The sequence below is a fragment of the Talpa occidentalis genome, unplaced genomic scaffold (genome assembly GCF_014898055.3).
Source record: "Talpa occidentalis isolate TD23 unplaced genomic scaffold, MPIMG_talOcc4v2.1 talOcc4.2, whole genome shotgun sequence".
NCBI classification, from domain to species: Eukaryota; Metazoa; Chordata; class Mammalia; order Eulipotyphla; family Talpidae; genus Talpa; species Talpa occidentalis.
Genome location: NW_023602073.1, coordinates 48,153,925 through 48,176,749, shown reverse-complemented (window position 1 = coordinate 48,176,749; position 22,825 = coordinate 48,153,925). Strand labels below are relative to the sequence as shown.

The following is a 22,825-nucleotide window of genomic DNA, read 5'->3' as shown; positions in this document are numbered from 1 at the left end:
GCTCCTGTATGTTCCCTGTCATCAGTTTTTTGTTTGTTTTTAAAGATTAACCCAATAGTTTGTTTTTGCCTTCCTACCCACCCCTTCCCCCACCCTTTTTTTTTTAACATTTTTAAAATCGATGTCGTGTTTTAGAAGGGTCTGTTTAAGTGGCTGGTTCTCACGAAGCCCCCTAAGCAGAATCCAAGGGTCTCCCTACAGCAGTGTCACTGTATTTTTTTTTAAAGATTTATTTATTTATTCATACAAGCACTGGGTACAGTCAGAAGCACGGGAGGGTGGGAGAATTCACCAGAGCCAAAGCGGGGAACAGAACAGGCAGGGTGAGTGTCACTGTATTTTTAATGAGGCATTTTCATCTCCTTCCTGTTCTCTTGTCTTGAATGATCTATGGAAACAATAACTTTCTCTAAAATAAACTTTATTCCTAACATGAAACAAAATATCCAGGGAACATGAGAGCTCTGGTCTAAGTTGATGAAGGAAACAAGGGCATGGCAGCCCACTGGGGCCAGGGAAAGAATGCAGGCGGGTGAGGAAAGGCTCAGAGGATGGCAGTGGCGGCAGGCAGCACCTCCTGACTCATGAAAACGTCCAGGTCCAGGCTGGGATCTTCCAGATCCAGTTTCAGAAACTTATCTACCAATTTCTGGCAACTGAGGGGAGAGAGAACAGGGAGATTTATAAGAGAATGGATAACTGAGTTCCTCAGAAGAAGATGGGAAAGCTGGGGCTGTGAAAATTTAGAGTTAGGAAGAAATCATGGATTTCTGAAGGGCAAAGAGGCTGGCTGAGTCCCTAAAAGGTGAGATGGCTGGAGAACATGCTGGAAAGAACAAGGACCTTGGGTCACACACTCACTTCACCAGTTGCTGCTTCTTTAGCAACGCCTTGATGGGCTTGATGGATTTTCCACTGCGGATCAAGTCAGAGACCTAGGAACAAGAAGGGCGGTGGGAGATGGGGTGGGAACTGAGTCAGAAAAGAGAAAATAAGGGTCCGAAACACCATGGGCCCAGAAACTAAAGCCTCTGAGGGGAGTAGGAATGTGGAAGGGAGCCCTGATGGAGGTGATTGGCCTCCAGATCTCATTACCTCCTTGGCACGAGCAATGAGTTTGTCAGGAAGCCCGGCCTGGGCGGCTGTGTGGGAGGCATGGGTAGCCTTGGCAACACCTTCGCAAACCTGATAGAAGAAGACAAGGTCGTTGCCATCCTCACAGGTCTCCATGGTCTTAAAAGAGAGTAAGAGGACAGCATGTGGTCATCACTCTGCTTCCTGCCCCAAACCCTCAGTCAATCCCTGTGGGGAATGAGGAAAGGGGAGGTGCCTGTGGTCACGGCCCCCTAGCGCTCCAAGGGCCCCACCGGAGGGTAGATTGGTTTCCTCACCAAATAACGCACAAGAGGCCCTGGTGGGAGCAGCTGCAGTTGAACAAGGCTTAGAAAGTTGGTGGCCACAAAAATGTAGGGGCACATGGGTCCAAGCGCCAGCCAGTATCTGAGCACGGCAGCCAGAAGCGCAAGCCCATCCACCTGTGCAGAGGGCAAGGGTGAGGATGCGGTACCCTCAGTGCCCCATGTGCCCCTCCCCACCTGCCCCAGCCTTTCCCTACCTCCCCATGTTTCATTGCTGCCCAAACAGCCCTACCCCGGCCTCAACTTCATGCTCCTTCGTCCTTCTCTCACCGTATTGGTTCCCTTTCCAAATTCATCAATAAGGACCAGCGACTGCTGCGTGGCATTGTTGACTGCTTTCGCCACCTGCTGGGCACCAGGGCAGGGAGCGGTTCATTAGCATCTGAGGCTGGTAATACACTGACCAGTCAAGCCTGTGAATAAAGCTGCCCCTGTGTGTCTACCCTACTGGACTACAAGTTCCTCCTTGGCAAGGTGTGTGTTTTGTTTATCCTCTCATTGCCAACAGGGCTTTATGCAAAGCAACGTTCAATAAAGGTTCATGAGATTAAATCTCCAGTCTCTGAACTGGATGCTCCGGGGCCCTTAGGATAGAGGGCATGCCGTGGGGGAAAAGCTTTCCTGTGCTGATGATTTTTCAGGGTAAAGTTCCTTCCCATTGTCCCTTTTCAGCCCTCCCCCCTCCTTTTGCTCCTTTTGACCTGATTGAGGTCGATCATGAAGGTGGAGAGGCCAAGGGAGACGGATTCGCAGCTATGAATTCGAGTGAAGATGGCATCCACTGCCCCGATTTCAGCTGCTTCTGCTGGCACAAAGCTGCCCACTAGGGCCATGAACGTGATCAAGCCCACCTGCACAGGGGAGAGAGAGGGCTTGGGGCCTGGTGGTGTGGGCTGAGGTGAAGGTGAAGCTAAACTGAGGGGTGAATGAGAGATTGAGGAGAGACTGATAGATCCAGGAAAGAGGGACACAATTTACCAGGAGAGCCCCTCACACTTATTTTAGAATCAGACAAGAGGGACACTTGGGGATGACACAGACCTATTCAGGGGTGGGGGAAGGGAATTCAGACCATTGAAAGTGTATTAGAACATGACTCTCCCTCAACTAGAGAAAGGACCATGTAAGATAGAGGAGCAGGGGATATGGGTTATGGTCTTTTCATGAAAGGGTGGGGGTCAGAGCACAGCAGGAGAACTGTAGGGACCTGGGTTGGCTAGAAAGCGGGGGATAGAGACCATAGAGAACATGCCAGAGGCCCAGGCTGAAGGTATTCTCTCACTTGTTTGAGGTATATGCTCTTCCCTGAGGAGTTGGGCCCAGTGATGACTTTGACCCTGCCTTTGTCGCCACCACATTCTGCAGAGTTGGGCACGAAGGTTCGGGCACAGAGCTCCATCAGAGGGTGTCTACAGTGGGTTCAGAGTTACCTTGCACAAGGCCCATGGATCCAGATGGATAAACCACATATAAGTTGGGGCCTTCAGGCCCCTGTGTCTATGCCTCCACCCCTTCTGTTCTTACCTGCCATTCTGGATTCGTACCCCAAAATGTTGAGAGGAGTAACGGGGCCTCGAGTAGCCATACTCCCGGGCAGCACTGGCAAGAGCCAGCAGGACGTCCAGGCGGGAGGCAAGGTCCAACACTCGGGTCAAGACAGTTGCTCGCGCCATCACCTGACACTGCAGCTGGCACATCAACAGGGTCTCCTGGTCTGGAGGCAGGTGAGGGAGGAGCTGGGGGTCAGCTCAGGGGAAAGGGAAGAAATGACAAAGTGGCCAGCAGAGGGACCAGGAAACAGGCTTGCAGATACCATCTGAGATATCCAGAGACATTCAGAGAAAAGGCAGAGTGAGGGACAGAGAAGCCTGTCAGAATCATCTCCAAGCTTACGTCCAGTCTCCAGCCTCTCGCTTCTCCTCACCCCGAATATCGCAGTACAGGTCCCCCAGCAATGCATCTAGCTCCTTGGTTCGAGCACTACGATAGTGGAGCTTCTCCTCTGAAAGAAACTGGGTGCAGGGTTGAAAGTTGTAGGCTTTTTTCCTCATCCTCTCCCACCTAACCCCACCTCTGGCCCCAAACACCTCTTTCTCCTTTGTCTCAGAGCTGGTAAAGATCAAAGTGCAGAAGATCCCATATTGAGCAGTGCTGATGGGGTCAGGCCCTCCCTCAGTTGCTGATTCATTCTCCTTATTATTCCCTACAGAAGCCAAGGATCTTACCATAAAGTCCAGACCCTCGATCTCAAAGTCACTGGCCTCCACCATGGAAGGCAGGCGGGGAATGGAGAGGAGGAAGCCGATCTGGAGAGAGTAAAGAGGAGATAAAGCAGAGAGTGACCTACTGGACACCTACTCTCCCTACAGTAAGTGAGAAATCCCTGTATCCTTCAATGCTTCCCTCAGGGGACTAAAGCCACCAAAAGGTGTGCATGTTCTTCAGACTTCTCCAAAAGTTTTCTTATCTACTAATTTGTCCTTCACAAGCCTAATATCTCCCCTACTAGGCCTCCGGCAGTTACAGCCACCTTCCTGCTCTCACCAGAGGGATGTAGATGACACTGCATGAAGGAACACGAGAGTCCAGGTTCTCCAGTTCCTTCCATGCGACCTCAGTGAGGAAATTGGGAAGTCCCATCAGCCTTCGTTTTTCTAGGAGGTAGGAAAAAACATAAATACCAAAAGTAAGTTTCCTGTCCTGGTGGCTATGATCACCCCAATTGCAGTGGCTGCCTCCGAGGATGGTACCCTCCCTGAGAAGGCTTGTGTTTCAGGGCTCACAGGCCCAATACATGCCCAACTCACTCCTGTCGATTTCAGGATCTATGTTGGGGAGGACTGTGAAGCGATTTTCAGCAAGACTTCCCTCAAAGTCCACCTGAGGAGACAAGAAGTCCAGCGTCTGATCACCCAGGACCATCTTTCAGTCCTGCTCCTTACCTCGACTTGGGCCCCATTCTCCCTGCAGTCCTCGTTTTCTTCCTCACTCTCCAAACCCACCCCTGACATTCTCCACCTCTTCTCACCACTCCACTCTGTAGTCACCCAGCCGGCCCCAGTGCATCCCCATCTTCCACACCACATTTTCCAGCTCTCCCCTAGGTCCCCAAGGGCTCTGCCTCTTTTCTCCCACTCACCACTTTCCCAATGAGATTGGCGATGTGGTGTAGGTCATCAGAGAACTCATGGGCAATGTCCCGAAAGAGCTGGATAGACTGGGGCAGGGAGCGGCAGGCATCCCTCAGGCCCAGGGCACTGTACACAGTCTGCAGGAGAAGTGGACAGAGGAAGTGGACAGCTCACCTTCCTGGTTGAGCTCAAGAGACAGGGAAGGGCTGAGAACAAATACCAAGAGGGAAAGACATAATAACAAAGACAGAAAAGATCTCAAAGGCAGGAAAGTGCTAAAAGACAACTCTAATATGGTCCCTGTCCCAGATGAGCCCATGATTAGTGAGGAAGAAATACACCAGAAGATTTATTTATTTACTTACTTTTTTAAAAAAGATTTATTTATTTATACAAGAACAGGGTACAGGCCAGATACACGGGAGGGTGAGAGGATTCACCAGAAACAGAGCGGGGAACAGAACAGGCAGACTGACGAAATACTCTGCTGAGGGGAGCAGCGGGTGAGACAGGAGAGGTCTGCCGCGCCATGTGGGTATCTCCCTGGCTGGCCGGGATCAAACCACACTGCAGAGGCCTGCGGTCACCTTCACGGTGCGGCACTCAACCGCCTGCGCCACCAGGGAGGCCCCACGCCAGTAGATTTAAAAGTAAATTAGTGGTAGGTGCTTTGACAGACGTCTGTACAAACTTCCAAGACAGGAGTTTATACAAAGGAAAGAGAAAGAGAACCAGAGATATGAAAGGTAGAGAAGTAAGTGAGCAGAGAGGCAGTGACAGCTGGGGTAAGAGACAGCAGGGAGAGAGGAAGGATGAGAGTCACTGAGCATTATTTCCTGAGTGAAGGTCAGTGGCCGGAGGCGGCTGCTCTAACCATGGATTTGCCTGACAGGACAGACCTAATCCATAGGACATTTACTGAGCCTTACTCTGTGGTGGAGGATATATAAAGTATATAAATCAAAGGGTTTATAATGTAGCAATGGTGGAAACAAGCAGTAAAAAACAGTGACTACCCACAAAACAGTTTGACCAACTTATGGAACTGATTAAAATTACTAAGCACATTGACAGAGTATGACTAATGTGGGCTAAAATAGTTAGGGATATCTTTGCAGAAAAAAATGAAATGAGCTGGGTCTTGATTAAGGCTGTTCTTTTTTTTTTAAGATTTATTTATGCATATAAGAACTGGGGTACAAGCCAGAGGTGTGGGGGGTGAGAGGATTCACCAGAGACAGAGTGGGAAACAGAACAGGCAGACTGACTGAAATACACTGCTGAGGGGAGCAGCGGGCGAGATAGGAAAGGTCTGCTGTGCCATGTGGGCCACTCCCTGGCTGCAATGGCTGCTGATAGCTTCATAGGTTGCGTCTTAACCGCTTGTGCCACCAGGGAAGCCCAAATAAGGCTATTCATAAGGAAGGAGTGTGTTCTAGGTGAGGGCAAGAGTCTAGACCAATGAATAAAGGTAAGAAAAAGAGCTAATACTTAGTGAATGCTTACTATTGTACATTCCAAACAACATTTTAAACTTTTCACATGTTCTAATTTTCATTCACTCCTCAAAACAGTCATAGGAGACAGGGACTAGCATTATCTCCATTTGACAGATGAGCAACCTGAAATACACATAGATAACACACTTTGTTCAATGTCTCCTGGAGAATAAACAGAAGAGCTGGGATTTGAAACAGTGTCAGGCTATCATGAAAAGGAACATGGTGTACTCCTAGGCAAATGCTTGAATACAGGGCTAGGCCTGGCTGAAGCAGATAACCCATTAAGTAGTGAAAAGAGATATACAGTCATACACATTCACTCATGTTAAATGAAAACTGAAATTCCTGGGGTCTCCCTGGTGGCGCAAGGGGTTAAGACACAACCTATGAAGCTATTCGCAGCCACTGCAGCATGAGTTTGATCCCCGGCCAGGAAGAAACCCACATGGTGCAGTAGACCTCTCCTGACTCGCCCGCTGCTCCCCTCAGCAGTGTGCTTCGGTCAATCTGCCTGTTCTGTTCCCCACTCTGTCTCTGGTGAATCCTCTCACCCCGCGCCCTCTGCACCTCTGGCCTGTACCCCAGCTCTTGTATGCATAAATAAGTAAATCTTAAAAAAAAAAAAGAAAACTGAAACTGCTTTAGGCACTAAGTAAACATGCTACACATAATGATTTATGTACAGATTTTTAACTGTTAGAGAAAGAAATTACAAATGGGGGAAGGAGGACATCTAGAGTGAATTCTGTGCGACTGAATTGGAATCAGAGGTATGAGTGTGACTCCTGGCTTCCTTCATATACAGATAGAAAGATTCGAGAATGTAGATGTGCCTGCAGTAGTTAGTAACATTCATATGTTACCTAGCTGTGGTGAGGCCCTAGAAGTGACAGATACCCCCATAACATGCACACCTCCCATCCAGCTCCTGGTTTCTGATACCACTGTCCAATGAAGGAAACCCTTGCAGAAGTTGATTCCAGAGGTGGAAAAGCCTAGAGTATCTTGTAGTGGTAGAAGTATAGAAAAGACTAAAAAGTAGAATGAGGGCCATGATCAAGGGGCACATCAAAAGTCAATCTGAAAAGGATTCCCAGTAATAAAAGCTAGAAAAATGTAAGCAAAAATAAATAATGATAGCATTTAATTATAACTCATAAAATAAGATAATAGTTATGATATAATTGTGCTATGATTATGTAAGATGTTAATCTTAGGGGAAGCTCAGTAAAAGGCATATGAAAATGCTCTGTACAATTTCTGCATTTTTCTTTAAATTTAAATTATTTACAAAATAAAATCTAGGGCCTCCCTGGTGGCACAAGGGGTTAAGATGCAACCTATGAAGCTATCCGCAGCCACTGCAGCACGAGTTCGATCCCCACCCAGGGAGCTACCCACATGGTACAGAAGACCTCTCCTGACTCATCCACTGCTCCCCCCAGCAGTCAGTCTGCCTGTTCTTATTCTGTTCCCCACTCTGTCTCTGGTGAATCCTCTCACCCTCCCCACACCTCTGGCCTGTACCCCAGTTCTTGTATGCATAAATAAATAAATCTGGGCCTCCCTGCTGGCACAAAGGAATAAGACGCAGCACTATGAAGCTATCTGCAGCCACTGCAGCATGAGTTCGATCCTCAGCCAGGGAGGTGACCCAGCAGACTTTGCCCGCTGCTCCCCTCAGCACTGTATTTCAGTAGATCCACCTGTTCTGCTCCCAACCCTGCCTGGTGAATCCTCTCACCCCCCGCACTGTTGGCCTGTACCCCAGTTCTGGTACACATAAATCAATAAATCTTCAAAAAAAATCAAATAAATCTTTAAAAATAAATAAATAAATAAATAATAAAAGCTAGAATATTAGAATATATCTTAAAAAAAATTTTTTTTAATATTTATTTGGGGCCTCCCCAGTGGTGCAGCGGGTTGAATGCAGCATTGTGAAGCTGTCTGCATCTTCTGTGGCAAGGGTTCGATTCCCAGCTGGCCAGGGAGATACCCATGTGCCGCAGCTCACCTCTCCTGTCTTGCCTGCTGCTCCCCTCAGAAGTGTCTTCGGTCTCTTTGCCTGTTCTGTCTCTGGTGAATTCTCTCACCCTCCTGCACCTCTGGCCTGTACCCCAGTTCTTATATAAATAAATAAATCTTAAAGATAAAAAAATAGGGCCTCCCTGGTGGCACAGGTGGTTGAGCACCACACTGTGAAGCTGTCCGCAGCCTCTGCAGCATGGGTTCAATCCTGGCCGGCCGGCAAGAATCCCATGTGGCAGGGCAGATCTCTCCTGGCTCGCCCGTTGCTCCCCTCTGCAGTGTATTTTGTCAGTCTTTCTGTTCTGTTCCCTGCTCTGTCTCTGATGAATCTGCTCACCCTCCCACACATCTGGCCTGTACCCTGGTTCTTGTATAAGTAAATAAATAAATCTTTTTTTAAATTAATAAATAATTAATAAATAAAAGCTTTGTTTATGCATACAACAGAACAGGCAGAACAGAACAGGCAGACTGACTGAAATACACTGCTGAGGGGAGGAGCGGGTGAGGCGGGAGAGGTCTGCTGTGCCATGTGGGTAGCTCTCTGGCCGGGGATCAAACTCATGTTGCAGAGGCTATGGATAGCTTCATAGGCTGCATCTTAACTGCTTGCACAACCAGGGAGGCTCCTACATCTTAAAATTTTGAAAAAGATCATGTATAGGTGGAGAGAGGAGACAGGGGAGGAAGGCTGAATTAGTTGACTATAACTTATTTGGGAAATTTGACTTTGGGACTTGTAAATATTTTTACATAATTATAAATTTAATTTAATTTCAAAAGTTCCTAGAAATCAAAAATAGAATGAAACAAATAAACATAAGTGTATATCCAGATAGTGACATAACCACACAGAGAGGAACTATTCCAAGTGACTAAAACAGTAATTTAACTATATATGCCTAGTGGGTACAAAAAAATAAACCCCTCTACAAAGATCATAGGGCCTCCCTGGGGGTGCAAGGGGTTAAGACACAACCTATGAAGCTGTCTGCAGTCACTGCAGCATGAGTTCAATCCCAGGCCGGCCAGGGAGCTACCCACATGGTGCAGCAGACCTCTCCTGACTCGCCCTCTGCTCCCCTCAGCGGTGTATTTCGGTCTTATCTGCCTGTTCCGTTCCCCACTCTGTCTCCTGTTAATCCTCTCACCCCTCACACCTCTGGCCTGTACCCCAGCTATTGCATGCATAAATAAATCAATCTTGAAAAAAAACGAAAATTTATTTAAAAATAAATAAATAAATAGATCATAAATGTTTTTCAGTAATCATATAGTGGGTAATAGTTGCTGTTCCAAGATTGTTGTGCATATAACATAGGAAAATATAAATGAGCAATATTCTAATTTTATCATTTCTAGTGTTATTGAGAGTAAGAATTTCCAGAACGGAAGAAGGAAATATTGAAGACTATAAGGAAATATACAAGATAAGAACTCTGTGGTTATAAATTTAAATTGGTGATATCAGTAGCACTTTTCATGTATTTGTGTTTGTTTTCATTTATTTATTTTTTTAAGATTGATTTATTTATGTGTACAAGAATAAGGGTACAGACCAGTGGTGCAGGGGGTAAGAGGATTCACCAGAGACAGAGCGGGAACAGAACAGACGGACTGACTAAAATACAATGTTGAGGGGAGCAGCAGGAGAGTCAGGAGAGGTCTGCTATACCCATGTGGGTAGCTCCCTGGGCAGGAATCGAACTCGTACTGCAATGGCTGCAGATAGCTTTATAGGTTGCAACTTGACCCCTTGTGCCACCAGGGAGGCCCTCTGTATGTTTCTAAAGCTCCTAGAAGAGGTTCTCCCTGGTGGTCTAGGGGTTAAGTCTCAGCACTATCACTGCTATGGCCTGAGTTCAATACCCAGCCAAGGGCAGCAGACCTCACATATGGGGCAGCAGACCTCTCTTGTCTTGCCTGATGCTCCCCTTAACAGTGTATTTCAGTAAATCCTCCTGTTCTGCTCCTCACTCTCTGGTTAATCCTCTCTCTCTCTCTCTCTCTCTCTCTCACACACACACACACACACCCCACCCCGCCAGCCTATACCATAGTTCTACACAAAAATTTAAAAAATAAAAATTTTTTTTAATCTTTAAAAATAAATAAATAAAGCTCCTAGAAGAGACATAAAAGCAATAAGCAAAACACACTGAGCAACTCTAGCATTCAGACTTCTCTGGATCAGAACCAGGAGATATGACAGATCTGGAACATGTCAAACCAGAGAAAGGAAGCCATCAGTCTACTGGGGTCCTATTTAAAGGCCTTGGAAGGCAACATGAAGAGGTTCTCCTGAGCCATAAATAGAATAATTTGAATGTGTATAAAGATTTTAAAATGCAGTGTACTGAAACACAAATGTAAATCTATGAGTTTGTAATGATACCAAAACAACAAAAAACTCATCTGCTGCCTTGGAGGATGACAAAACCAATTTACTATGCTGATAATGGGCAAATAAAGTTGGGGGGAAATCAAGCAAACAGTATCACTAGGTAACCAAAGAGCAGAGGAGAGGAAGTTTTTCTTTACAGGCATTATCTCCCTAGTAAAGAAAGAAAGGATGACAGAATTAAAATAACATTATTTTTCAGTCCCTAGCGGATTTAATGGACTTAGGTCTTAAAAACAAAAAGCTGTTAATATCACAAAAGGAAAGACAGACATATCAAACATCATGTTCCTTTACTTATCAATCACTATTTTAAAAATTCAAACTTGAGGATCTCCCTGGTGGTACAGAGGTTAAAGTCTCCGTGCTATGAAGCTATCACCAGCTACTGCAGCATGAGTTCGATCCCCAGCCAAGGAGTTAACCTACATGGCGCAGCAGACCTTTCCTGTTTTGCCTGCTGCTCCCCTCAGCAGTATATCTCAGTAGATCCACCTGTTCTGCTCCCCACCTGCCTCTGGTGAATCCTCTCACCTCCCCACAACTCTGGCCTATACCCCAGTTCTTGTATGCATAAATATATTTTAAAAAATCCAGGGAGGGGAAAATGAAAGAAGATATATGTGAAACAAGAGTGGCATGAGTCAAAGCATTAAAGTTGCTTGGTTGGGTGCATGGGGGTTCACTGTATTGTTCCCTGAAAATCATTTTGACAAGTTCCACAACACAAGTCCAAAAAAAATGTTAGGATAAAGCTGGACAAAGTGTCTGAGTTGGTACCATGATCTAGAACACATGCTCAGGGACTTAACCTGGCCTTCTTGAGAGTCGAGAAAGGAGACCTTACCTTGTAGAGTATCTGCCAGTCGCTGACCTTGGTGTGGGACAACTTCATGCGTTTTAGAATCCCCTGCAGTTAGACAAGGAACAGTTAGTTTTCCTTCTCCCACTGTAAAATCTCTCAAAAAATCCAATGTTTAGTATAGGCCCTCAACCTCCTTCTCCCCTCACCCCCACGTGCCTGCCCCCTACCCTGGGCTCACAGGCACATTCTTGATGTGACTCAGCAGTCGATGTAGCATCTGAGCCATTTCCACATTCTGGGGTAGCAGGAAAAACTGAATGACATCCAGACGAGAATTTAGCTCCCCCAGGTCCTGAGTAGGACGTGTGAACCATAGCCTGGAAGTGAGGGTTGGGGGGGAGGGACCAGAAGTGATATCTGTTATCATTGTCTGGATCTCAATTTGTGAAAATGTTTGGAGGTCCCTGGGAATTGTGGCAATATACTACACTGGTGAGTACAGTATCCTATGTAGATTGATGTGTTTACAGGGAGTTACTGAAAATCTCTGGATGTGAGCATGACTGTCTATATGTCAGGAGTTGATTGATATGACCATGTGTCATTCCATGTGGATACGTGATGGAGCTTGTCAATATTTAGAGGAAGAGCAGCGTGTTGAGGCATTCATATGCCAACACTCTAGCTCCCTCTGTAGCTGAGTAGGACAGAGTGAGTCAGAATGAGTTTGTATATTTATTTTTAGCTGTGAAAGTATCTCTGGGTATAAAGCACAGACATTAGCCTTTTTGTGTCCTTCCTGTGAAAGTATATCCATCCCATCTGGAATGGCAAGTCTTCGATTCATGGTAATGGTCAGGCTGGTCTGAGTGCAGTGGTGTTTACAATTAATTGATCACAGCCAGTTACAGATTTCTTTGTTCCTTCTCTACTCCCACTGTTTCACTTGACTAGCCTAAAAAAACATAATACACAGAAAAAGACAATTGAAGAGGTGCTTCAATAACATTGTCTTATTCTTAAGTTTGCTGGTGGAGATTTATAATATTGTTATTATAATGTATATCTTTTATGTGCTTAACTATTTCCTAATAAGTGAAATCAGTACACAGAAATGCCTCATCCATGTTTGTCTGATTCTCACTATGGTTAGGGAATCATCTCATAAGATTCCCTAATGAACTGGGAGCCCTCACTTTCTTCAAACTAGAGCAAGTCACTGGGCGTGCCACCTCAGAGCTAATGTCTGGGCACGCCGGGGCCTAAGGACGTGATCTCACACTGTAGTCTATGGCCAATTACCCTGGGTTAGAAAACCCCAGTTAGAATGAAGCAGAGAACACAGCTGGATTTGAGGGTAGGTTTTAGGCACTTCTGTTCCTTAGTCACAAAGGGCTCCCCACTGTGGCAGTGTAGGCCAGTCTATGAATACTTGTTCCCACCTTGGAAAGCACATGAGCCTCACCAACCAGTTTCTTGTAACATACCTTGGTATCTGACTCATGCATTGTTAGTGTCAGGAGAGATCTTAGTCAAGTGAAACGCCCTACTTATACAACTGGGGAAATGAATCCCTTGGAGATAAACAACTTGTTCAAAGTCGTACTGCTAGTAAGAAGTATAGTAAGTCCTCTATATGCTGGATAGGTTCTTGGAAACTGTAACTTAAAGCAAACAGATGTAAAACAAAAGCAGACCTTCAAAAAAACTAGCTTCGGGCCTCCCTGCTGGCACAAGGGCTTAAGCATCAGCACTATGAAGCTATTCCCAACTACTGCAACATGAGTTCGATCCCCAGTCAGGGAGCTGACCCACTTGGCACAGCAGACCTCTCCTATCTCGCCCGCTGCTCCCCTCAGCAGTGTATTTCAGTCAATCTGTCTGTTCTGCTCCCCACTCTGTCTCTGGTGAATCCTCTCACCCCCTGCACCTCTAGCCTGAACCCAGCTCTGAATGCATAAATGAATAAATCTTTTAAAAAAAAAACAAAACACCACCACCTTGCTTCATTCAATTTCAGCTGGAATCACTTTTGCCTCATCAACATTATTACAAAAGGATGCTGAATTAAGAAAGTCATTCAAGGACCTGCTATATAATTGTCAAACTCAGGTATCCAGTTGCTTGGACAATGCTCCTTTATTTTTTTTTAAAGATTTATTTTTTTACTTATGCATACAAGAACTGAGGTGTAAGCCAGAGGTGTGGGGGGTGAGAGGATTCACCAGAGACGGTGGGGAGCAGAACAGGCAGATCTACTGAGATACACTGCTGAGTGGAGCAGTGGGTGAGACAGGAGAAGTCTTCTGTGCCCTGTGGGTCAGCTCCCTGGCTGGGTGCGACTGATAATAGCTTGATGACCCCGAGACTTTAACCCCTGCGCAGCCAGAGAAGCCCTAAATGCTCCTTTAAAGCATACTGTGACATTCAGTCCTTGTAACTCTTTACTGGGTCTTTGTCCAGGTGTCAGTTTGGAGGCTCTTCATTCATCATTCAAGTTATGATTCCATACTCTGCAGGAACCCCTATCTGGGGAATCTGTACTCTTTCACCACCTTTAACTCAGTTCTCTTCTTTACTGAGAATGCCTTCCTTTTCATCCCTGGTTGAGGCTAGAGACTGGCACTTGAAGCACTTGCGAAGTCACCCTACAAATTACTTGGAAATGACCCCTGAATTTACCCTAAATTAACCTCCAAAAGCACACCTTGCAGGGCTGCTGTGTTGGGGAAAGGATTATGTACCTGTAGGCTAGCAAAGGTTTCTGCCGTGAGTTGGTAGGACCAGTGCACCTACATTCCCACATTCCTGCTCACCCAACTAGTGCTGCTGTTACAAGCTCATGTGCCAGGCGCTGAGGTAACAGGAATGGTCGCCAGAGTCACAGTGATGAGAGCAAGCAGATACACCAGCTACTACTTCTGATAGTGACAGTGCAATTAGAAAATATTACAAAGCACTATGTGAGTTTTGTAAGGAATACCTCAATCACCTTACTGGTGCTTGTGAAAGCTGCATATAAAAGTGCTAATTGGGTTGCACCTTGAAGATGATGTAAGATTTGGACAGGGAACCCCAGGGGAAAGACTTTGTAGAGATGGCAGAGTAAACAGGCATATGTTTCCATGATGGCCAGCGGCCCTGAATGACTGGAATATAGGATGAGTAGGGTAGAAAAAAAGGAATTAGAAGGGAGTTTAGAAGGTAAACATGGAGGGCCTCCCTGGTGGTGCAGGCAGTTGAGCACCGCACTGTGAAGCTGTCCGCAGCCTCTGCAGCACAGGTTCGATCCCAGCCAGCTGGCAAGAGTCCCACATGGTGCGGCAGACCTCACCTGTCTCGCCCACTGTTCCCCTCAGCAGTGTATTTCATCTGTTCCCCTCAGCAGTGTATTTCATCAGTCTGCCTGTTCCGTTCCCCACTGTCTCCGGTGAATCCTCTCACCCTCCTGCACATCTAGCCTGTACCCCAGTTCTTATATAAATAAATAAATCTTTAAAAAAAAGAAGGTAAACATAGAAATTAAAGTTGGGGTGACTCAGAGGGGCCCTGAACATATCACACTGCTAATGATGCTAATCTTTATCTTGCAAATAATGGGGAAGTCTTCTGGGGTTTATGTTTTGTTTCTACTTAAGGCTTTTTTAAAAAGTAAAGTGACATGGGCCTCCCCAGTGGTACAGCGGTTGAGCGCTGGGTTGCGAAGCTGCCCGCAGCCTCTGTGGCGCCGGTTCCATCCCCGGCTGCTCCCTGGCCACCAGAGGAGGGTCCCACATGGCGCGCAGACCTCTCCTGCCGCCTGCTGCTCCCCTCAGCAGTGTACTTTGGTCCTTCTGCCTGCTCTGCTCCCCGCTCTGGCTCTGGTGAATTCTCTCACCCTCCTGCGCTTCTGACTGTACCCAGTGCATGTATAAACAAACAAACAAACAAATAAATAAATAAAAACATGCCTCTATTAAAAAAAAAATAAAGTGACATGCTTAGATCTGTTTTTGGAACAGATATCTTAAAATGAAGGAAAGATGAGTCAGAGAGACTATTTGGAGGGACCTACAATGCTCCAGATTAGAAATGCCAGAATTAGAGCAATGGAAAACAGGAGGAAGGGCTGATGGAGAGAGACATTTCAGGACAGAATCAATAGGCCTTAGTGAATAATTGAATATGGGGGTGAGGGAGAAGCATCAATCACAGGCTCACAGCCTGAGAAGCTATGTTGCCAGCAATGCCATTAAGCAGAGAAGGAAACACAGGCAGAGGAACAGGTCCTGTAGGTGTCACTTTGGATGCTCTGAGTTTGAGTTGCCAGGAGAAAGTGCATGATATGCAATTAGCATTCCACAAAGGGAGACCAGAATTAGAGACACAATTTGAAGGCCATCAGCAAATAGTTCATTTGAAGTGTGTTTTGTTAGAATTAAATATGTTACCATGTGTACATTAGCATTCTGTGAGTGTGTTTCTGCTTCTTATATGTGTGCAAGTCTGCGTATTATTATCGGTACACATGTATCTGTGTTGACAAAGTAAAATGAGGATAATATAGTTATCACATGGGATTGTTGTAAGGATTAAAAGCATTCAGCTGGCATTCAAGAAAGGGCAGTTGCTTTTGTCATTACTAGGTGGGGGCGCTGAGTCTGCAGACCCCATGTATTTGCTTGTGTGAGACCCACTCACCTGAGCAGCTTCTCTCCCCACTTACTGCGGCATCTGTTGAGGATTCCTGCAGGGGAGTGGAGGCAGGAAGTGAGCTTGTATAAGAAAGGGGCAGGGGTGTCTAAGCTGAGACATCTGTGTCAGAGGTTCAGGTTTGGGGCGTTCCCCAAATACCAGACACAAAGCCAGGCCCAGGCCATGAGTCCCAGCCAGGATTACTTTACATGAACTGAGGGGAGGGGATGGGCACTCATAGGAACACTCAGCCAGAAAAATACACAAAGCAGCATAGAGCCCAACACATATAGGTAAACAAATACAACCCACTGAGATATACAGAGTGAAACCATGTGGATTCTTGGGGCGATGTCCCTAATACACCCTAAAGCCAGAAACAACTGATAAACAACTGACTACGTAAGTCAAATATGGCCAGTTATGCAGTTATGTAACTCTTTGCTACAGATAAGGCTTCCAGAATCCCTAGACAAGTGAACCACTAGTAGAAACATTCAAACCCAAGGAATGAACATGGACTTGGTAGAGATGGCATGTACATGACACTGGACGGTGGAGAGACATCCAAGCTCAGAGCAGGTACAAAGAGAAGAAAGCTGGACTGGGGTGGAAGAGACATCTGGCAATGGGGGATGAAGTGGGAAGAGAGTATCTGGACATATCTTTGGAGGCAGCTGTTTTTCTGGCAGGTTGTAGATGGCATGAAGGACAGGGCACACCTACCAAAGAGACTGAGCCCCTCCTTCAGACTGTTGGCTACTTTGTACACCGAGGGATGAGTTTCACTCTTAAATATCTGCAAAACACTGCCAAGGAGAGATGGAGGACATTGGGGGTAACCTGGACTTTTAAAGGGAATTGAGAAAATGGAATGGGGATTGGGAACACCCTCCTGGGATCAAATCTTCACTTAAGTAGTTTGTCCCACACCTGTCTCAGTTTCTTCCTTTAGATAAGGAGGTGCCATCTTTGTGCTGTTTGTCCCCCCTCCCTCTTACCACCCTTCAGCCTTTCCTCAGGGAGAGAAATCTTAATAGCCCCGAGATTAAAGAAACTACAGTCTTATTAGGATTATTAAAGTATTAAGCTTAATCCTCATTCCCCAGAGACAAGAGCCTCACTCCACCTCCTTACCTATAAGTGTCCTGATCTATGCTCACCAGATGAGTCCTGAGGACAGAAGACAGAGATGGTAGCTGGTAGAAGAGGTCTGACTTCATCCCACAGTTCTATCACCTTTGCCCCCTCCCAGAATACTGTCTCAGTCTTCGCCCCAGAATTCCATATTCCCTCAGGTTCCTCTGTGTGTACTTTACCCAGTAAGTCACTGGCCACCCCTGCAACCCCAACCTGTCTTACTTTACAGCCCTCTCAAGCCCACCTTACTTTGGTTGAGGTTAGAGTAAATCACATACAACATAAATTTCTTAAAGCCTAGGATGGGAACGCTGACGTTATAGTCTTCCAGTTCAACCCCAATTCTTCTCCGACCCAGGAACTTGAGCAGTCCTCCAAGTGCTCGAACCTGGGAGGCAACCAGTAGTAGAGTTGGGGTAAAATGTCTCCTAGGACTCAACCCCAGGACCAGGGGGCTTGTGCTTTTCTCCATTCTGCCGGATCCCAGCCCTTAGCTCCCAGGACACATCTCACTGTGAGGAGGCAGTCAAAGGGAATGATGGAGGAGAGGAAGAGGATTTTCTCTGTGTCTGTCATGGTGTCTGGGATGAAGGAGTAGTTTCCAGAAAGCAGGCGCTGTTTGCTTATTTCCAGACCTGTTTGGGGGAAAATGGGAAAGAAAGGTTATTTATTTATTTTTGGGAAAGAAAGGTCTAGGTCTTTTTTTTTTTTTTTTTTTTTTTTTGGTGGGACCCTCTCCGGCAGCCAGGGAACAAACTGGCGCTGCAGAGGCTGCGGGCAGCCTCGCAGCCCAGCACTCAACCGCTGAGCCACCAGGGGAGGCCCAAAAGGTCTAGGTCTTAAAGCCCAAGTTTTCACTCCATTGTAAGAATGAGACAGGAGAAGCAAAAGAGATGTGAACTGCCAACCTCATACAAACAGTAATGGAAAGCTGAAAAGACCACCAAATTCTCAGACTCTTGTCTAATCTCTCTTTATTCTACAAATGACATCAAGATGTTTGGTTGAGAACACAACCTGAGAATGATAAATGGCTCAGAAAATAATGTATGTCTGGAATTGGGCAGTCTTGGTCAAACCATCATATTATGGAAGGATCTAATAACATAATGACTTAACATCTAATTAGGATAGAACATTCCTTGTCCTTTTTGGAAGGTTATGAAATGCCTATGGATTATCAGAGTCACTGAGGTAGTGCCCTTTTTTAAAAAATATTTTATTTTATCATAGAAGAACTGGGGTATAGGCCAGAGGTACAGGGGAGAGGATTCACCAGAGACAGAGTGAGGAGCATCATAATAAGTGGATCTACTGAAATACACTACTAAGGCACTACTAAGGGGAGCAGCCAGCGAGACAAGAGGTTTGCTGTGCCATATGTGGGTTAGCTCCCTGGCCTGGGATCAAACTCAGGGCATTGCAGTAATAGCCTGAGACTTAACCCCTAGGGCACCAGAGAGGCCCTGTGCCTCTTTTTGTTTGTTTTTGTTTTTAAGGGACAAATGATTTGGCTTAAAGAGGAAAATTCCAACAATCAACTGTCCAAAAAAATGTCATCACTTCCTTTTCTCAGGGAAGGCTCTCATTCCAACACACCTAATTGAAAGTTTCACAATAAGTTGCAGGTTATTAAAGTGTAGAAGACAGAGGAGATCTTGGGGTGACTGATCTTAGGGGCTTGGAGAACAGAAAAGTTTAGGATGACATAAGGCTGTAGTGAGACTTCTGATGATGCAGGTGGAGTCAGGAGAAAGGGTGGGGAAACTAGGATGGGGGACTGGGCAGGCAAAGCAAAAGGAAGAAGATACCAAAATCCACACTTGGCAAAAATATTATTTCAGGTCTCTTAGGCTCTCGGTGCTCCTGGGAGGCTGTGGGGAGGCAAAGAAAGGGCCATCAGTCTGTACATCTCAGTCCTTTTGCTTCTGTCCCACCTTCCCTCTCACCCAATTCTGGCTTCCTAGTTCTGGCTCCCTCCACCACCCTTTAGTCTCCTAGAATATCTCATACTTTAGTCCTTCCTTATTTTCCGTACTCAGTCCTTACCTAGCTTTCCAAGAAACCGAGTCATGTTCTCATCCTGTTTGGCACTCGTAACAAGGGACCTGGGATTGATTTCATTCAGAACTTGGAAGAGAATGGAGATCAAGTGATTTTTATCCTTTGACTAAGAGGGGATTCATAGCCCTACCCTTGCAAGGGGGAGGGGGTGTGATCTCCCTTCCCTCATCCAAAACATACTTTCTCCCTCTAAGAGTAGGGAATGCTCCAACACATTGGGAGCATAAGAAGTATGGCATGAGATCTAGAAAGGTGCCACTGGTGGGGTGGTGGGAAGAGGGATGCTCGTGGACTGTTACAGGGGGCGCACATGTAACTCCCATGACTAGATTTTGGGTATCTGATTTTTTTTTTTTTAAGATTTATTTATTCATGTAAAAACTGGGGCATAGGCCAGAGATGTGGGGGTGGAGGTGAGAGGATTCACCAGAGGCAGAGTGGGGAGCATAACAGGTGGACCTATTGAAACACACTGCTAAGGGGCGCAGTGGGTGAGACAGGAGAGGTCTGCTGTGCCATATGTGGATCAGCTCCCTGTCTGGGGATGGAACTCATGCCGCAGTGGCTGGTGATAGCTTGATAAAGCTAAGCCTTTAATCCCTGTGCCACCAGGGAGGCCCCTGGCACTTAATTTTAAACACCTAATACATATTTGTTGAATAATGAAATGAAGTCCTAAAACCACAGAGGGGTACTATGGGAGTCCATTAACAAAAGCAATTGAGTCCAGAAAGGGCACAGAAGTGAAATACACTTGCAGCCCCAGAGCAGAGGAGTTCATGGTTCTGCCCCCACCTCTCTGGAGAAGCTTGAGGTTCTCCTGATCTGGGGCATCTGGCATGAAGTGGATGGTGGTGTCACTTGTGTCATAGTAGGCCAGGCCCAAGAACCCCGAGTTCCACAGCACACACAGATGGATCTGTCGGGCGAGGAAGACAAGAAACCACTATTTGAAGCGCTCCCTCAGGTTTGTGCTTAATCATTTTATCACTCTCTTCAGGCAGCACCACCCCCTTTCATAACTAGGAAGCACAGCTCCGCGAGGCCCGCGCCTCACCCCGCTCGGCCCAGCCCCCTTCTTATCGTAACTCCGGCCGCCCCCGTCCCCTCCCCGCTGTCCCGATTGGCCGACATCCTCGCCCGACACCTCGGCCGGCTCCTCCTCGTCTTCGTCGTCGTCCGCAGCTCCGAGGCCGGGGTGTGGGGCTGAGCGGGGGGAGCCGGCCGCGGCCCGCCCGGGGTCTGGTCCCTGCTGCGTCCTGCCCGGGGTCGCCGCGAAGGAGGCCATGGCCTTGGCGGCCCTGCGGGCGCGGAAACAGGAGACGGCTGAGCGGCCAGCGCGCCCGCCGGGGCGAGGCGGGCCGGGGGAGGGGGCGCGCATTAATGCAAGTGTGGGCGCGTCCGCGGGGCCGGGGCGCGGGCCGCGGCGGCGTTTAGGGTTTAACTTTGAAGGGGCGACTTCTCGCGTCTCTCACGCCCGCACGGGCTGTAGAAACCCCCCCTCGCCCCACCCTCACTTCTGTCGCGCGGAGGTTGTACTTTGGGGGGTTAGGGCGCCCTGTGGGGCGAGTGGGGCGCGTCTTATCTCTGCCCCAACCAACCACGTCTCCACGACCGCAGCCTAGTTTCTCGACCGCGCCGCTGGCAGCGGACAACGCGCGGCGTTTTCCCGCCTTTTCAGGCCACCTGGGTTGCAACGTGCGCGCGACTTCCTCACTCGCGCAGTCTCTAGCCTGCGGGACGGGCGTGCCGGCGCGTGGGCAGGCGTGATGTGTGCGCGTAAACCCGTCTTCTTTAGTCATTGGTCAGAGAGACTCAGCTCCTACCTATACGTCCAATAGGGCGAGAGGAAGGGGGCAGTCGTTGAGAAGATAGGGCGCTGATTGGCCAATTAGCATATGGGGCGGTGCCAGAGCGTTCAAATTTCCCGCCTTTTACCGTTGCTTAGCATCCGGGCCTCAGACTCTCTGGGTTTGTGGGCTTTGACTGACACGGGGTGGAGCTTGCGAGAGGGGGAAGCTGAGGGGGCGGTCGACCTCGGGAAGCGCTCCAGGGGCTTTGTGGCCTCTAGGGAGGTAGACGGTCTTAAAGGGCCAGAGGCGAGTTGTTTGTTTTTTCTGGAGAGTGGAGATAAGCAACATTAATTCAATCTGAGCCAACAACTCTAAGTTAATATTTGTACCCTCTGAGTTAATATTTATAAAGAACTTAGAACAGTGCCTGGCAAACAGAAAGTAGAGCTACCTGAGTGTTTTTTTTATTTATTTTTTTAAGTCTGTAATTTATTTTTTAAGATTTATTTTCTATTTATACAATAGCTGGGGTACAGGCCAGAGGGCGGAGGTGTGAGGATTCACCAGAGACAGAGCAGGAAGCGGAACATTCAGATGGACCGAAAGCACTTCTGAGGGGAGAAGCGGATGAGACCGGAAGGTCTGCTGCACCATGTGGGTATCTCTCTGGCCGGCCGGAAATCGAACGCACGATGCAGAGGCTGCAGACAGCTTCACAGCGCTGCGCTCAACCCGCTGCGCCAATGGGGAGGCCCCTACCTGAGTATCTTACATAAATAGGCAGAAAGAATTAAGACTCCTATCTCAGACCCTCTTTGCCAGTTTCCTGGACATAGAGTACAAACCCACCCACATGAACACTTAGGGCAAAATTATCATTTTGAACTCCCAAGAGAAAGAGGAAGGAAGTATTTGAATTACACCAAATTCCAGTAGAGGAAAGCACAACTGATAAGAACCACTGCAGCACTACCAGGACCCTGCCATACCCTCCTCTGGACATGCAAAGATTACCCTCCTCCCAAGTATAGTGAGGGTTTCATTCATTCATGGAGTAACTATGTATATAAGGTCTATTCTGGGGAGAGGGGGTGATCTCAAAGCCATGAACATAATTAAGTCCCTGTTCCATGAAGCTTTTTTTTTTTTTTTTAATAGAGGCATGTTTTATTTATTTGTTTGTTTGTTTTGCTTATACATGCACTGGGTACAGTCAGAAGCGCGGGAGGGTGAGAGAATTCACCAGAACCAGAGCAGGCAGAAGGACCGAAGTACACTGCGAGTGGCAGGAAAGGGATGCGTGCCATGTGGGACCCTCCTGGCTGGGGAGCAGCAGGGGAGCAGCCAGGGAGCAGCCGGGGATCGAACCGGGGTCGCAGAGGCCGCGGGCAGCTTCGCAACCCAGCGCTCAACCGCGGTGCCACCCGGGAGTGTATGTGTGTATGAAGGGAGAAGCAGGGACATTGTGAGGGAAACAGAAATAAACATATCTATAGGCACTCCCCCCAAAAAAAAACAGATTAATTAAAATACATCTTTCTCCCCAGCTTTGTTCGGGGTGCCCTGAGATGGGAAGAACCCATAAAAGGAGTTAGGAAAGATGGTGGGGGTAAGAGGGTGTAAGGTGTTTCTGCTAGTCAATGATTGGAAAATCCTCTGTTCCAAGAAAGAGGGGAAGTGAGTTAAATCCTGGGTTAATGGTTACCCCTGGCAAATTGTTGAGCAATGGAAACCTGGAGGAGGCTCTAAGGAGTGTCAGGGAGGGACACACCTTCCATTCAGGGGTGGAAAGAGATTAGGGAAGAGATTACCGAGCTGAGGAAGGGGAGGGAGGGAAAAGAAGCAGGAAGAAAGGGAGACACTGAG

The 22,825-nt window shown here is 47.3% G+C and overlaps 1 protein-coding gene across 2 annotated transcripts; it reads right to left on the bottom strand.

Annotated features, from left to right (window-relative positions):
* Nucleotides 1-411: 411 nt before the first annotated feature.
* On the bottom strand, nt 412-20,908 carry MSH5 (mutS homolog 5). Of its 2 annotated transcripts, none has more exons than XM_037519416.2 (25): nt 20,768-20,908; nt 20,314-20,467; nt 19,962-20,085; nt 19,152-19,232; nt 18,914-18,976; nt 17,616-17,737; nt 17,381-17,490; nt 17,100-17,135; nt 16,689-16,771; nt 15,969-16,014; nt 11,527-11,665; nt 11,331-11,393; nt 4,558-4,686; nt 4,226-4,298; nt 3,963-4,072; nt 3,644-3,724; nt 3,343-3,430; nt 2,943-3,132; nt 2,701-2,827; nt 2,120-2,269; nt 1,689-1,763; nt 1,392-1,535; nt 1,096-1,233; nt 862-935; nt 412-656 (listed from the first exon to the last, which is right to left on the bottom strand). In XM_037519416.2, the coding sequence occupies exons 2-25, from the start codon at nt 20,452-20,454 to the stop codon at nt 545-547; spliced, it is 2,499 nt and encodes an 832-aa protein (XP_037375313.1). In that variant the 5' UTR covers nt 20,455-20,467; nt 20,768-20,908; the 3' UTR covers nt 412-544. The 2 variants fall into 2 exon arrangements, with proteins under 2 accessions (XP_037375313.1, XP_037375314.1); XM_037519417.2 differs by having other exon boundaries at nt 1,096-1,185.
* Between the last annotated feature and the right edge of the window lie 1,917 nt (nt 20,909-22,825).